A 13,533-nucleotide genomic window follows, 5' to 3' on the forward strand; every position below is an offset into this window, starting at 1 on the left:
AATTACCTCCATTTCCTTCTTAAAGGACGGCCCAGTGTTTCCTTTCCTATGCTAAAGGACAAACCAAAGGAAGGACCTAAAGACCCAGACCTGAAGCTTATTTCCTTTGCTTTTGGAGCGTTCCACCAGCTTTTATCACGACTCCCACCTTGATACTTGATACTTACTGGGGGTAATTTCACCCAGTTAGGAACCTTCCAAAGCAAAACGAGACCCACTTCCATTGTTCAAAAGTAAACACTCCAACATGTTTGGGCTTTGACAGAATGGCAGTATGTGACGTTGTTGTTGGGCACGGACGGGTTTATTGGGATTGATGTGTTTGTTGTTGCAGAGTTGCAGCCAGAAGCTCGCTTATTGGCTGAAGGCGAACATCGTGACTGTCATCATCATGGACGTGGGCCTCATTGTATTGCAGGTAATAAAACTGGAATCCTTCCAAATGAACAAAACTCATTAGGTTTTAGAAATAAGAAGCTGCACCTGCTTGTACTCACTTCGTTACAGCAAGGCAGAGCAGAGCCGGTCTGGCAGACTGTCCGGGGAAGAGATGGTCAAACCCGAGGCAGAGAACGCTGTCCTGTGGGCGAGCTGGACATGGCCACAGCCCCACGTACCAAAACACACAGAAACAAATAGTATGATTAGAATAAACTTGCTGGTTGACCAACCTGCTCGGCTCAGACTCTTGATGTCTCCTGGTTGGAACAGCATCAGACCTTGTGACCAGCAGTTTTTGGGTCAGATTGGCACACTGGTCTTCTCTCTGGTGTCTTTTATGGGATGCTGTAACGTCTTCAGAGAAACTAAGAAGCCCACAGAATCCGACAACACGCCATCATGGTCGGAAACAGAACGCCTCAAGTCTGCCATCATCAAAAAAAGAGCAAAACTCGAGTCACCTCCATGTTTCTTCTGTTTCCCACTTAGCATGTGCTACGTTCTCCCGTAGCTTGGTATCTTTCTCATTTATTCAGCTTATTAGTTTCTCCATGGAACATTTGGGCTGTCTGACCTCGCTGAGACTGTCGGTGGTGCTCTACAGACTGTGATGGATGGACAAGGATGGCTTTAGATCTGTCCTGCAACACACAAAATATCCTATGACTATGTTAACATTACATTACATTACAGTCATTCTGCAGACGCTTTTATCCAAAGCGACTTACAATAAGTGTGTTCCACATCGGTAGGCAAAAGAACTTCAGGTCACAAGAAATCACAAGTGCATTTCCTTCCAAAACCAAACAGCTAAGAGCAGAACTAGTGCTAGAGTAAGTGCGGTAAGTTAGGTACCGAGACAAATGGGAAGACAATTTAGAAAACAAAGACAATTTAGGAAACAACTAAGTGCGTAAGAAGCTGGGACGAAACAGGTGATGTCCTCAGAGGGCGGATCTGGGTAGTGTTTCCTGCAGAGATGGGTTTTCAGCCTCCGACTCAGCTGTCCTGACATCAGCCGGGAGAGCGTTCCACCAACGGGGTTAACAAGGCGAACTATCCCTTTAACAAGGCTTAAAACTGTACTTTTAATGGAGGAGGGCTTTTAGATCTCACGTCTTTGGGATCCTGTTCTTGATAATGCAGTTACCCCAGAAGCCTCTCGATGGCACTATGAGCCATCGAACACTCCTAGTCCTGGCCCACATACCGCAAAGAATGACGGCCCTTTACTGGCCCAGATCCAGTTTGCCAGCACTGGGCCACCATTGCCAGATCTGGCTAACATCCGGTTCACTTACCACTTGCCATGCCAGCAGTAGGCCACAAGTGTCGGCTTGATGCCAGATCTGGCCCAGACCCGTCTGCCATGTGGGCTGGTTCTTGGACTGCGGTAATTCTTTGTATTCGGGCATCGATCAGTGTTCTGTTGGTCCAAAACTCAAAGCCTGATTACGTGACTCCAGTCTGGTCTTCCCTTCATTGGCTCCCTGCACGTTTTCAGATTTATTTTCAGATTTTATTGCTGACTTTTATTGCTGACTCTCACTCAGTAAGAGCTTTGAGGTCAACCAATCAGATGCTCTGAGACATCCCAAAAACTGAGTGAAAACAGCGAGATGATGGTGGCACGATCTGTTAAACAGTTTACCTCTCAGTCATTCATCACTTTCAGCTCACATCTCTTCTTCTTGGCTTTTGGCTCAAGTTTGAAATCCTTTTAGATGATTTTATTCTGAGCTCTGCCTTTATTTGTTTATTCTTTTAAAGCTGTCTGCTGAGTTATACTTCGATGTTATTGTTATTTTTAGTTACTTTTATCTAGTTTTATTGGATATTATTGTTGTTCTTAGTTATTTACTTTGGTCAGCATTGTCATTTTTAAATGTTATCTATAAACAAACTATGAACTCGACCTTTTAATACAGAATTTAATTATTGTTTCATGTCAACACTTTTAGTTGAAGTTCAGCTGCTGTTCATTTTTTTTTACCCAGATTTCTTCTTTCTTTTCTTTTCAGATAATTGGCATTTCCATCGCAGTCGGCCTGTACCGTGCATTCATACGAAAAGCAGCTTTAAAAAGAACCAATCTTTTGGTTAATCAAGCCCATGCTGACCCAGACCCAGACCTGGACTATGGAGAGCAGAACGACATCTTCATGGATCCTGATGGGGCTTACAAAGACTATAACAATATGGGTTTCATAGACTCCAACCAGCTGGCGTATCAAGATTACAACCAGAACCAACGTCAGGTGTTCCTGCAACCAGTTCATAACTACTAGTCACCTTTAAAATAAACAAACGTTTCTGGTGTTGCTTTAAACATTTCAGGCTGGCAGAATCTTACAGAAGCTTCATGACCCAGTGATGGATATTGTGCAGTTTTTATTCTGAATTGTTTTTCATCTTCTGAATAAGGAATCGATTTATTCATCAGTGTTTTTTTTAAAGTCATCTTAGTTATTATGACATCACTCGTTGTTTTGGGTTCAATATTTAATGACCATATTTGGACAAGAGGGTGGAGCTAGAGGGATGCTTTGAACCTGGAGGAAATTCATTGACTTGATTTGCCATTTGCATCTTTTTTTTTTTGGCCTCTTAAGTGCCACCGTTTTGAATAAAACAGGCTGAAAGTCCCACATTAACCTTAAATCTGTTTTGTTCTCACTATCACCAGATAACAGACGCGTTTTATCTGAATTATCCCCCAAATTAAGATGTTTTCAAGTTCAAAATGTTCCAGTAAACTGATGAATTAAATAAAACGTGGTATTAGTGACGCCGTTAGCTCATGCAGCTAACAGGAAGTGTTTGACCATTAGCTCACGCTGCTAACAGGAAGGGTTTGACCGTTAGTTCATGCAGCTAACAGGAAATGTTTGACCGTTAGCTCACGGAGCTAACAGGAAGGGTTTGACCGTTAGCTCATGCAGCTAACAGGAAGTGTTTGGCCGTTAGCTCATGCAGCTAACAAGGAAGTGTTTAACTGTTAGCTCATGCAGCTAACAGGAAGGGTTTGATCGTTAGCTCACGCAGCTAACAGGAAGGGTTTTTACCATTAGCTCACGTAGCTAACAGGAAGTGTTTGGGCGTTAGCTCATGCAGCTAACAGGAAGTGTTTGGGCATTAGCTCACGCAGCTAACAGGAAGGGTTTGACCGTTAGCTCACGCAGCTAACAGGAAGGGTTTGACCATTAGCTCACGCAGCTAACAGGAAGTGTTTGGGCGTTAGCTCATGCAGCTAACAGGAAGTGTTTGACTGTTAGCTCACACAGCTTACAGGAAGGGTTTGACCGTTAGCTCACACAGCTAACAGGAAGGGTTTGACCGTTAGCTCACACAGCTAACAGGAAGTGTTTGGGCGTTAGCTCACGCAGCTAACAGGAAGGGTTTGACCTTTAGCTCACGCAGCTAACAGGAAGTGTTTGGGCGTTAGCTCATGCAGCTAACAGGAAGTGTTTGACTGTTAGCTCACGCAGCTTACAGGAAGGGTTTGACCGTTAGCTCACACAGCTTACAGGAAGGGTTTGACCGTTAGCTCACACAGCTAACAGGAAGTGTTTGGGCGTTAGCTCATGCAGCTAACAGGAAGTGTTTGACTGTTAGCTCACGCAGCTTACAGGAAGGGTTTGACCGTTAGCTCATGCAGCTAACAAGAAGTGTTTGACTGTTAGCTCACACAGCTTACAGGAAGGGTTTGACCGTTAGCTCACACAGCTAACAGGAAGTGTTTGGGCGTTAGCTCATGCAGCTAACAGGAAGGGTTTGACCGTTAGCTCACACAGCTAACAGGAAGTGTTTGACCATTAGCTCATGCAGCTAACAGGAAGTGTATTCAACAAGAGAAGACGTTTTGGTTAAAATCTTCAGAGGGTGAGAGTTTCCCTCAGAGAGCGACGGGTCGGAGAGGGCGGGGCTTTCAACAGGTCGACCAGGTGGTGGTGACGGGGAAAAGGTGGAGGTAGATGGGGCACGGGGGGGTCTGAATGGAAATGTGTCAGCAGTAATGAGGACTGATAAAGACATTTGACTGATTCTTACTGACATTCACTTTACTGATTTAATGTTTTTTATGTGGATAAAATTACAGAAAAACATGAAAAAGATCAAAAGTTGGAACAGCTTTGTTCATAGTTGTGTTCGTGAATTCAGAAAATAATCAAAAAGGAAAAAAAGAAAAGAAAAACATGAGGAAATGTGTTCAAAATCCAATGTTTAATACAAGTTGTGGAATTCAAGGCGGCACCACGCAGTGATGTCATCGGTGTGGTCACCACATGCAAATTAGGTGATTAAATTTACTCCCTTCATAAACTTTAGGTCCCACTCAGTATTATTCCCATTTAAAGTTTCCTTTTATCTCTGATCGTTTTTAAACTGCAGCCTGTTGAAAGTGTCAGTCAGCGGTACTGCACTTCCTCATAGGCTCCACATCCCAGAATTTGTGGCTGCTGCCATCATTTATAAACCGTTTATGTTCATTTTTCATTCGCTGAACTTTGTTATGGCAGGAAACACACTGAAAGCTCAAATTTAAGCAATAAGAAAAGAAGCAGTTAAGTTAATAATAAAGTTTTTGTTGCATCTTCCTAACCGTGACCTCGGAGATAGCTCAGTGATCGTGTTGGCTTCAGAAACTGACTCAGAAACGTTTCTTTCTTTATTCAAATCTTTATTCTTTGATTTTCTGAGCAGAAACACCTCTGCATTAAAAAAAACATAAAATAAATATAGTTTTCAGTTTGAATTCATACAATCCGTTTGTTTGTTTACATTTTTCACTCAATTTAACAGTACAAAACTAAATAAACGGCATCGTTTTTAGAGAGAATTAGAAAAACAACAACATAAACAGCACAAATAATAACAATAGCCTGAAATAAAATAGATAAATAAACTAAAACTAATTAAAAAAAACTTTCTCACTGTGAAAACTGCACCAACCTAGGAAATAAATTATACTTTAGAAGGAAGATAAAATAATTTATAATATTTAACATTATTCATCTTAGAAGTATAACAGAGTGACTTTATGTACATGTGCAGTGATAAAGGTGTGCTATAAAAAATATTTTGTGTAAAAAAACATGATCTATTCTGTCAGAAATTAAATATATGTTTACACAGATTATTTTCTGGTAAGTTGTTATGTGTCTCCTTTCTTTAATTTATGGTTTTATATTATTGTTGAAACGTAAGACACGCAGTTTTTGTCTCAGTTAGCATCGGTCAGTCCAGCTGACTTTAAGTAGCAACATGCTAACTAACGTGGAAGATCTGTAGGTTAAACCAGGACTCGGGATAATTTTGCAGAGACTCATCTTCCAAAATAGGACAAAAGAAGAATAGGTCTCCGTAAAGTTAATCAACAAATGTAAATTTCGTGTGTGTGTGTGGGTGTGTAGGCCAGTGTAGCTGTCCTTGTGGGGACCGAGGCAGGAGCTAGACCTGTGCAGTGAGGACACTTTATCTGCGCTGCAGTGCTGCCACCTGCTGGCACCAGCAGTGAACACACTGCATGGATGTCAGCAGGACAGTAGAGTCTGGTGAAGGCGGGGTTGAGCTGGAGGAGGAGCTGGGACAATTTGTGGAGGTAGGGTTTGATTCCTGCGGATAACACACATAAACCAATCAATCAATCAATCAATCAATCAATCAATCAATCAATCAATCAATCAATCAATCAATAAGCTTTTTCCAACAAAAAGCTTTCCTTATAAACAATATTTTTTTCCATCCTTTCCCCATTTTTCCTGCTCTTCTTAATCTCTGTGGGTATCCTTACTTCCTTCCTTGTCATCTATTTCATCTCCTCCCTTCTTCTCTTCCACCAACTTTTCTTTTTTTACCTCAACGCTTCCCTCTCATCCTCCTAACTGAGCAGCAGCCATGACCAGAGGTGTCTGAATCCTCCAAATACTAAGGATAGGAGCTCCGATGCTTCCTCGATAATCTCCTTTAGGAAACACGGGACCGTCCTTTAGGAGAGAAAGGAGCTCCGATGCTTCCTTAACGATCTCCTTTAGGAAACACGGGACCGTCCTTTAGGAGAGAAAGGAGCTCCGACGCTTCCTTAACGATGTCCTTTAGGAAACACCGGACCGTCCTTTAGGAGAGAAAGGAGCTCCGACGCTTCCTCAGCGATCTCCTTTAGGAAACACCGGAGCGTCCTTTAGGAGAGAAAGGAGCTCCGACGCTTCCTTAACGATCTCCTTTAGGAAACACGGGACCGTCCTTTAGGAGAGAAAGGAGCTCCGACGCTTCCTTAACGATGTCCTTTAGGAAACACCGGACCGTCCTTTAGGAGAGAAAGGAGCTCCGACGCTTCCTCAGCGATCTCCTTTAGGAAACACCGGAGCGTCCTTTAGGAGAGAAAGGAGCTCCGACGCTTCCTTAACGATCTCCTTTAGGAAACGCTGGACCGTCCTTTAGGAGAGAAAGGCGCTCCGATGCTTCCTTAGCGATCTCCTTTAGGAAACACCGGACCGTCCTTTAGGAGAGAAAGGAGCTCATTCTGTCCCACAATTCTTCGCAGGTGCAGCTTTTTAAAAATGTTTCCGTCCTTTTTCTGACGTAAACTTTGATAATAAATACCCCCCCACACACACACGCAGACTCCAAAGGAATCAGCCAATCAGCACGCAGAGACTCACCAGGTGCTGCAGCAGTTCCTGGTTCAGGGAAATGGCGCCACACAGAGCGCCTGTTGGAGAGTAAGGCTGGAGCTTCTCTGCACACACTTGGTTCTCATGCAGTCTTTGGGCCACTTTGGACCTCTGCACCACAACATTTAAGAACATTTGAGAACATTTAAGAATATTTAAGAAACACAGAAATGTCGGAACAATCGTCAAATAACACGTCGGCGAGTGTGCTGATGCTTTGTGGTGTGTGGTGTTTAACAGCTGCATTTAGAGGGATTAGACCATAGAAAAGGAGATAAGTGCCTTTTCACATAACATGCATGTATATTTAATCAAAAATAAGAATCCTAATGGCACATAAATCTTATATAAACTAGAAATAGCCTGTATTTGAATGGGACATATTCAGTAAAAATCCCTTCTTCCTGTTCCCAGGAGCATATATTAACACAACCCTGGTATTTTTTTTTTAGTTCCCCTTTGTTTTAATTTAAGTGGATAATAATTTATAAAAAAGTTCATAAAATCAGCAGGTTTACCTGGTCCAGGGTAACAGCGATCTCTCCGCACTCCAGTTCTGGCATATCTTTAAGGTATTCCTGTAGCAAATAAACGAATAATTCAGCAATTTGAGCTTCGCTTAGAAGTCGCAAACTATGACTGAAAGGTGCGAGCAGCGTTCGGTCTCACCGTTTTTTTAAGGACGCTGGTGAAGTCCTGCAGTGCGTTCAGCAGGTCTTCGGTGATACTTTGCATTTCAGTGTTTGTTGGCAAAGCTTTGCCCTTTGCAACGTCCACGCACAACCCCAGGAGCAGCAGGCACAGGTGACCGCAATGCACTGCAAGAGAAAAGAGGGTTTTATTTTACACTGAAGAGATCACAGCATTATTACTGTGGCACCAAAGCATAAAAACAGATGCTGCTCTTCATTTAATGACACTTCAGAGAGCAAAAAAAACAGGTAAAGGGACTCAGTTTCACCAGAATTTACAGTAAACTAGCGCTGGGCGAGTTAACTCGTTAGTTATTTAACGCTGATAAATATTTTATTGCGCATTAACGCAGGTTTTATTTTTTTATTAATTTTTTTAAATTCAATTATTATTTTTTACCTTTTTTTTAATTGTTATGGGGCAACGATTAAAATGTTTAATCTAATTAATCATATGATTTCCCTGATTAATCGCGATTAATCGCATTTGTACGCAGAATCCAAAAGTAGTGTATAGCTTTTAGCATTTAGCTTTATTTTAAATGTGCTGCCATATGAATGAAAGTGCCATAACATTTGTTGTGCAAACACACTTTTAACATCAGCATCTTTCTGTAGTTTTTATGTAGAAGCCTCGCTCCACTGTCTGTTTCCTTGAATGACTTGCTGCTATCAGTTGTGTGTTTTGCCTTTAAGGGATATTTTAGACTGGAACTACTACGCTGAGAAGACAATTCAACTTGGCAGTGTTTACAGATGACTTTGGTTCTGTCGACTCCGCCGTCTGGAAGAACTTTAAAATGAAAATGGCCGAGTAAAAGTTCCGTACCCTTCTCCATGTTTGGTGGATCCGCCGATTACTTTCTTTTCCGGTTCCACAGCACACAGCAAATGACTTTTACAGAATAAAAGCCTGTGAGCAACAGACTTTTACAGAATAAAAGCCTGTGAGCAACAGACTTTTACAAAATAAAAGCCTGTGAGCGACAGTTTTACAATAATAAAATAAATAATAAAACCTGCGTTAATGCACGATAACATATTTATCGGCGTTAAATAATTAACAAGTTGACGCGATAAAAACGAGTTAACTCGCCCAGCCCTAACTTTTATGTATGTTCTATTCCAGCTGTCATTGGATGACAGACGAGGTGCACGTTGGACGGGTCATTTAACCGACATGGTCGGTTAAGATTTGCAAACATGTCGGAGGACGCGGATAAAAAACCTGCGCAGACATCGAGAAAACGTGCAAACTCGACACAGAAAGATCTCAGCAGAGATTCACATGAGATACTTTGCTGTTGTCAGGAGGAAAAAAAGGAAGATGAGCAACTTTTATGAGTGGAAACATTCAACTCTACAATAAAACATATCAGATCATTAAATTTAAGCTCATATAAATTTCTATTTTCAGGTAAAATGATGAACATTTAGTTCTTAGTGATTATTTTATGCCTTTAAACTTAAACAAATATACACGTTCATATCCTTAAGGTGTATTTCTGTAACTAAGCCTTTCTGTTAAAAAAAATACATTTATTTCTTTTAAATAAACCTCCAATTTGTCTGTAAGTAAGTCCTAAGAAGGATGTAGTAAAATTCATGACCCAAAGACTCGTTATTCTTACATTTGACTGGATAAATATGCGAGATCCTCTGCACAGCTTCTCGCTGCTTTAAAAATACACATTTTAACAGCTTTACAGCAATTAAAATAAAAAAAAAATGTCTTAAAATCATTTTAGATCTTGAAAATAGAAAAAATAAGCAGATTTCAGTCTGTTTTTGCTTAAAAAAATTCAAGATAAAGGTGCTCAAAAAATATTTGTGGTGTTTTTTGAGCATAATTCACTTTTAACTCATGTGAAGCTGTATTAAAATGTCAGCTAATTTCGCACAAAAACCAGCATTAAGCTGCATCAATACACTTCAGTCTTATAACTGAGAGCATCTGCTGCATGAAAACATTACGAGTTTATCTCAGTCACCATGAAATAAGATGCCGTGCCCATGTAGATTCTGACTCTGCAGATTCTCCTGAGCTCCTACAGTTTTGAGTTTCGACTCAATGAAAAGTTTCAGAGGCCTCGAACTGCTGGATAAACATGCAAAAATGTCAGCACTCAGAGCTCCGGTTCAGATACACGACCAACAATAATTCAATGTTTTAGAAGAAGAAAGTAAAAACCAACTTGTTGTCTTCTGATGCAGGATGAAGCAGCTGGGATCTGGTGGCTTTCAGGCTGGTCTCTGCAGCCTTTGTGCTGCTGATGCTCGTATTTATCCTCCATCCGCCCGGAATCAAAGCACCTTCCACGGAAGCCGTTGGTCGTCTTCTCAGAAGGTTTGACATCAGACTTTGGAAAGTTTCATCACATTGTGGAAGGAAGAAATTCACAGCATCCTTATTATTCAGATTTCACTTTAACTGCTTGTTTCATCACTCTGAACGAGTCACTGATAAAAGGACTCATTACCGTAATGTTTCCTAGAGAGGAGACCAAATACATGGCAAGAGGGCGAGAGTTAAGAATGATGTCATCAGTTCAAACGTGCATCAACGCGCCAGTTACTGAAATCCACTTTAAATGACTGAACATCAGCCTTGATTTGGTGATTTATGAGTCACCCGACACCACAAACTGCAGCAGCTTCATTATAAAGGCTCAAAATACAGTTTCTAGGCCATCAAATCATTTTATGCTGCTTCTCCCTTCTTCAATCCTAAACAAACTACACTTTGCGATATGTGAAAACTAGGGCTGGGCAATGATTAAAATGTTTAATCTAATTAATCACATGATTTCCCTGATTAATCTCGATTAATCGCATTTGTACGCACAGTTCTGTGGCTCGCCTGCAGATGGACAGGGGGAAGCTCAGGCTTATTTCTTCACCACAGGGTCTCCTCAGGGTCTCCTCGGGATCACCTTGGGTCTCCTCGGGATCACCTTGGGTCACCTCGGGGTCACCTTGGGTCTCCTCGGGGTCTCCTTGGGTCACCACAGGGTCTCCTTGGGTCACCTCGGGGTCACCTTGGGTCACCACAGGGTCTCCTTGTGGTCCCCCTAACAGACCCTGTTAGAACCTGTAAGAAGTGAAATCAGTCGAGGAACTCTGCTCATTACTAATTGGCCACCTTCCTGTAATGATTCAGCGCCCTGCAGCCTCAAACGGCCCAACCCGTTTCCATGTACAGAGCTGAGTAATTATTTCAATCGCTTTACTGTAAATGATTCAGTTGGGCAACCAACCTCCGAGTGTGTGATATCCGCCGTCCCTGTCAGTCTACACCTCAGTGGGCGGGGCTTAGATCAGCAGGAAAACTGAAAACTGCCTCCTTGTATCACCTGCAGGGACTCACAGGTGTGTGAGGTGCTAACTTTCAGTCATGATTCAGCCAAAATATACTCTTATCACTTTTAACACGTTCTTTATTGCAACATAAATATAATCACAACAGTGAGGAAACACAGGACAAATAAAGGATGCAAACGTGCACTGAGGCTGCATCCTACACCCAATCAGAAGGTCGATGGTTTGACCCCTCCGGGGCCCTCTTAGACCTTCCCCTCACCTGTATGAGACCAGGGCTGTGTTCCAAACCGCATACTTCTCCTACTACTCCTACTAACTTTCTGAGTTAGTATGTGAGTTTGAGTGAGCGAGAAGTTCCCGGATGCATACCAGATTCTCCTAAATGTTGGGTATGCATCATGAGGTTACTACTCATACTCAAACTACCCAAGATGCAACGTAACGTAACGTCGCCGATCGTCATTTCCTGTCAAAACGGCAGTTTCAAGCTAGCTACGACGAGGGTAGGGTCACTTCCTGTTTTCAAAACAAAAGCACCAATTGTATGGTAATGGCTTTCCCTGTGATAAAAGGCAACGGGTATTTTATTTTGTGATAATAACCGGAAGTGCGTCGCCCACTGCGGCTAGCTTTAGTAGCGCCGAATTCGTGGGAACAAAATTGTAAACAGCCGGTATTTTGTCAGGTTTTCAACACGTTGGGGATCTAAACGACTACTTTCACACCTGAAAATGTTTCAAATGTTGCTAAAGTTTACAGAGTTTAGAGCTTAAGCGAAATCAGCTTCAGGCCGGCTGATTTCGGCTCGGGCAGGAGCAAAATGCATTGTGGGTAAACGCTCTGCATACTGTCTGATCGATTAGTATATAGTATGTAGTATGGAAGTATGTAGTATATAGTATGCAGTATGTAGTATGGAAGTATATAGTATGCAGTATGTAGTATGGAAGTATGTAGTATATAGTATGCAGTATGTAGTATGGAAGTATGTAGTATGCACTATGTAGTATGGAAGTATGTAGTATATAGTATGCAGCATGCAGTATGTAGTATGGAAGTATGTAGTATATAGTATGCAGTATGTAGTATGGAAGTATGTAGTATGCAGTATGTAGTATGGAAGTATGTAGTATATAGTATGCAGCATGCAGTATGTAGTATGGAAGTATGTAGTATATAGTATGCAGTATGTAGTATGGAAGTATGTAGTATGCAGTATGTAGTATGGAAGTATGTAGTATGCAGTATGTAGTATGGAAGTATGTAGTATATAGTATGCAGCATGCAGTATGCAGCATGCAGTATGCGGTTTCGAACACAGCCCAGAACTTGGTCCATGTGCGTTTCACCCGTTTTGTGTGTAACAAACAGAAATCTGTCAGGATTTGCTCTTTCTTCCTTAAATCGCATTCTTTAGGCGAACAACAGATCAAATCTTTCCCATCACACGTTCATAACTTCCTCCCAGAACTCCACACACAGTGCAGGAAACTTCCTTTGACCTTTTAAAACACAGATCAGGCTGCTGCCAGCACCAGTCAAAGAGCCAACAATTAAACATTAAAAAAGAAGCTGTGGAATGTCGTGTGGATCCATGATGTGAACGTGTTTCTCTTTCTCCAGGATTTAGGAGCTAAAACAGACAGATTTTAATATGTTTCGTTTGTTTGACAGCTTTTCGTCATCATCAGTTTTCTTTCCTGTGAGTTATTCACTCTCTTTTGGTCGGGCCTCAGGGTGCTTTCCATTATGTGAAATTCAGATTCCTGACATCCCTGCAGCTCCTGCGAACCGGACGTCAGAGGTGTGACCAGAATGGCATGTGTGTGTGGGCAGTTAGCTCATCTGGGGGGGCAGAAAACAATACCTGAAAAAAAAAAATCTGTGGAAAATCACTACTACAACTTCAAACATAATAATAATAATTCAATTTGGTAATGAAAATATGGCCACACTAGCATAAATCATGACCATCAATTTTGTTAACAGTGTGGAATTTTTTTATGAAGTTTTTTTTTGTTGTAAAGAAATGTAGAACTTGTACGATGCATGCAAACGCACCATTACAACGCTTACATTTAGCTTTTGTTTAACATGCTCCACATTCTCCATTGAGGGTTTAAATTCAAGTAGATTCTTGGGGCAAGACATCCAGCCTACTCCCTTTTTTTTCAGCAGCAAGGGGTTAAGCTTACGGAGGGGGGGGAAACACAATAACAAAAAAAAAAAATAAAGCTATAATCTTTGCAGATATATGCTTTTTTTAAATCACCACCTGCATTTATTCTATCAATACAAGACACAAACAGAGATAATAAGTCGTGGCCTTTTTTCTGACCAGTTCTTTGGATGGACGGGGCATTTCTCAGGGAGGACTTGTTCCTGGGGGGGGCAGTGCCCCCCCC

General features: G+C 41.6%; 1 protein-coding gene across 1 annotated transcript in view; it reads left to right on the forward strand.

The window, feature by feature from the left end:
• LOC142380912 (CD82 antigen) overlaps positions 1 to 3,058 on the forward strand; it is a 14,360-nt gene extending 11,302 nt beyond the window's left edge. Inside the window, exons 7-8 of the mRNA XM_075466856.1 lie at positions 335 to 418; positions 2,463 to 3,058. Of these exons, the coding sequence (XP_075322971.1) occupies positions 335 to 418; positions 2,463 to 2,729 (351 nt within the window). The 3' untranslated portion in view covers positions 2,730 to 3,058. The remainder of the gene's footprint in view (positions 1 to 334; positions 419 to 2,462) is intronic.
• Positions 3,059 to 13,533: the final 10,475 nt, after the last annotated feature.

This window comes from Odontesthes bonariensis, chromosome 5, assembly GCF_027942865.1.
Source record: "Odontesthes bonariensis isolate fOdoBon6 chromosome 5, fOdoBon6.hap1, whole genome shotgun sequence".
Taxonomy (NCBI): Eukaryota; Metazoa; Chordata; class Actinopteri; order Atheriniformes; family Atherinopsidae; genus Odontesthes; species Odontesthes bonariensis.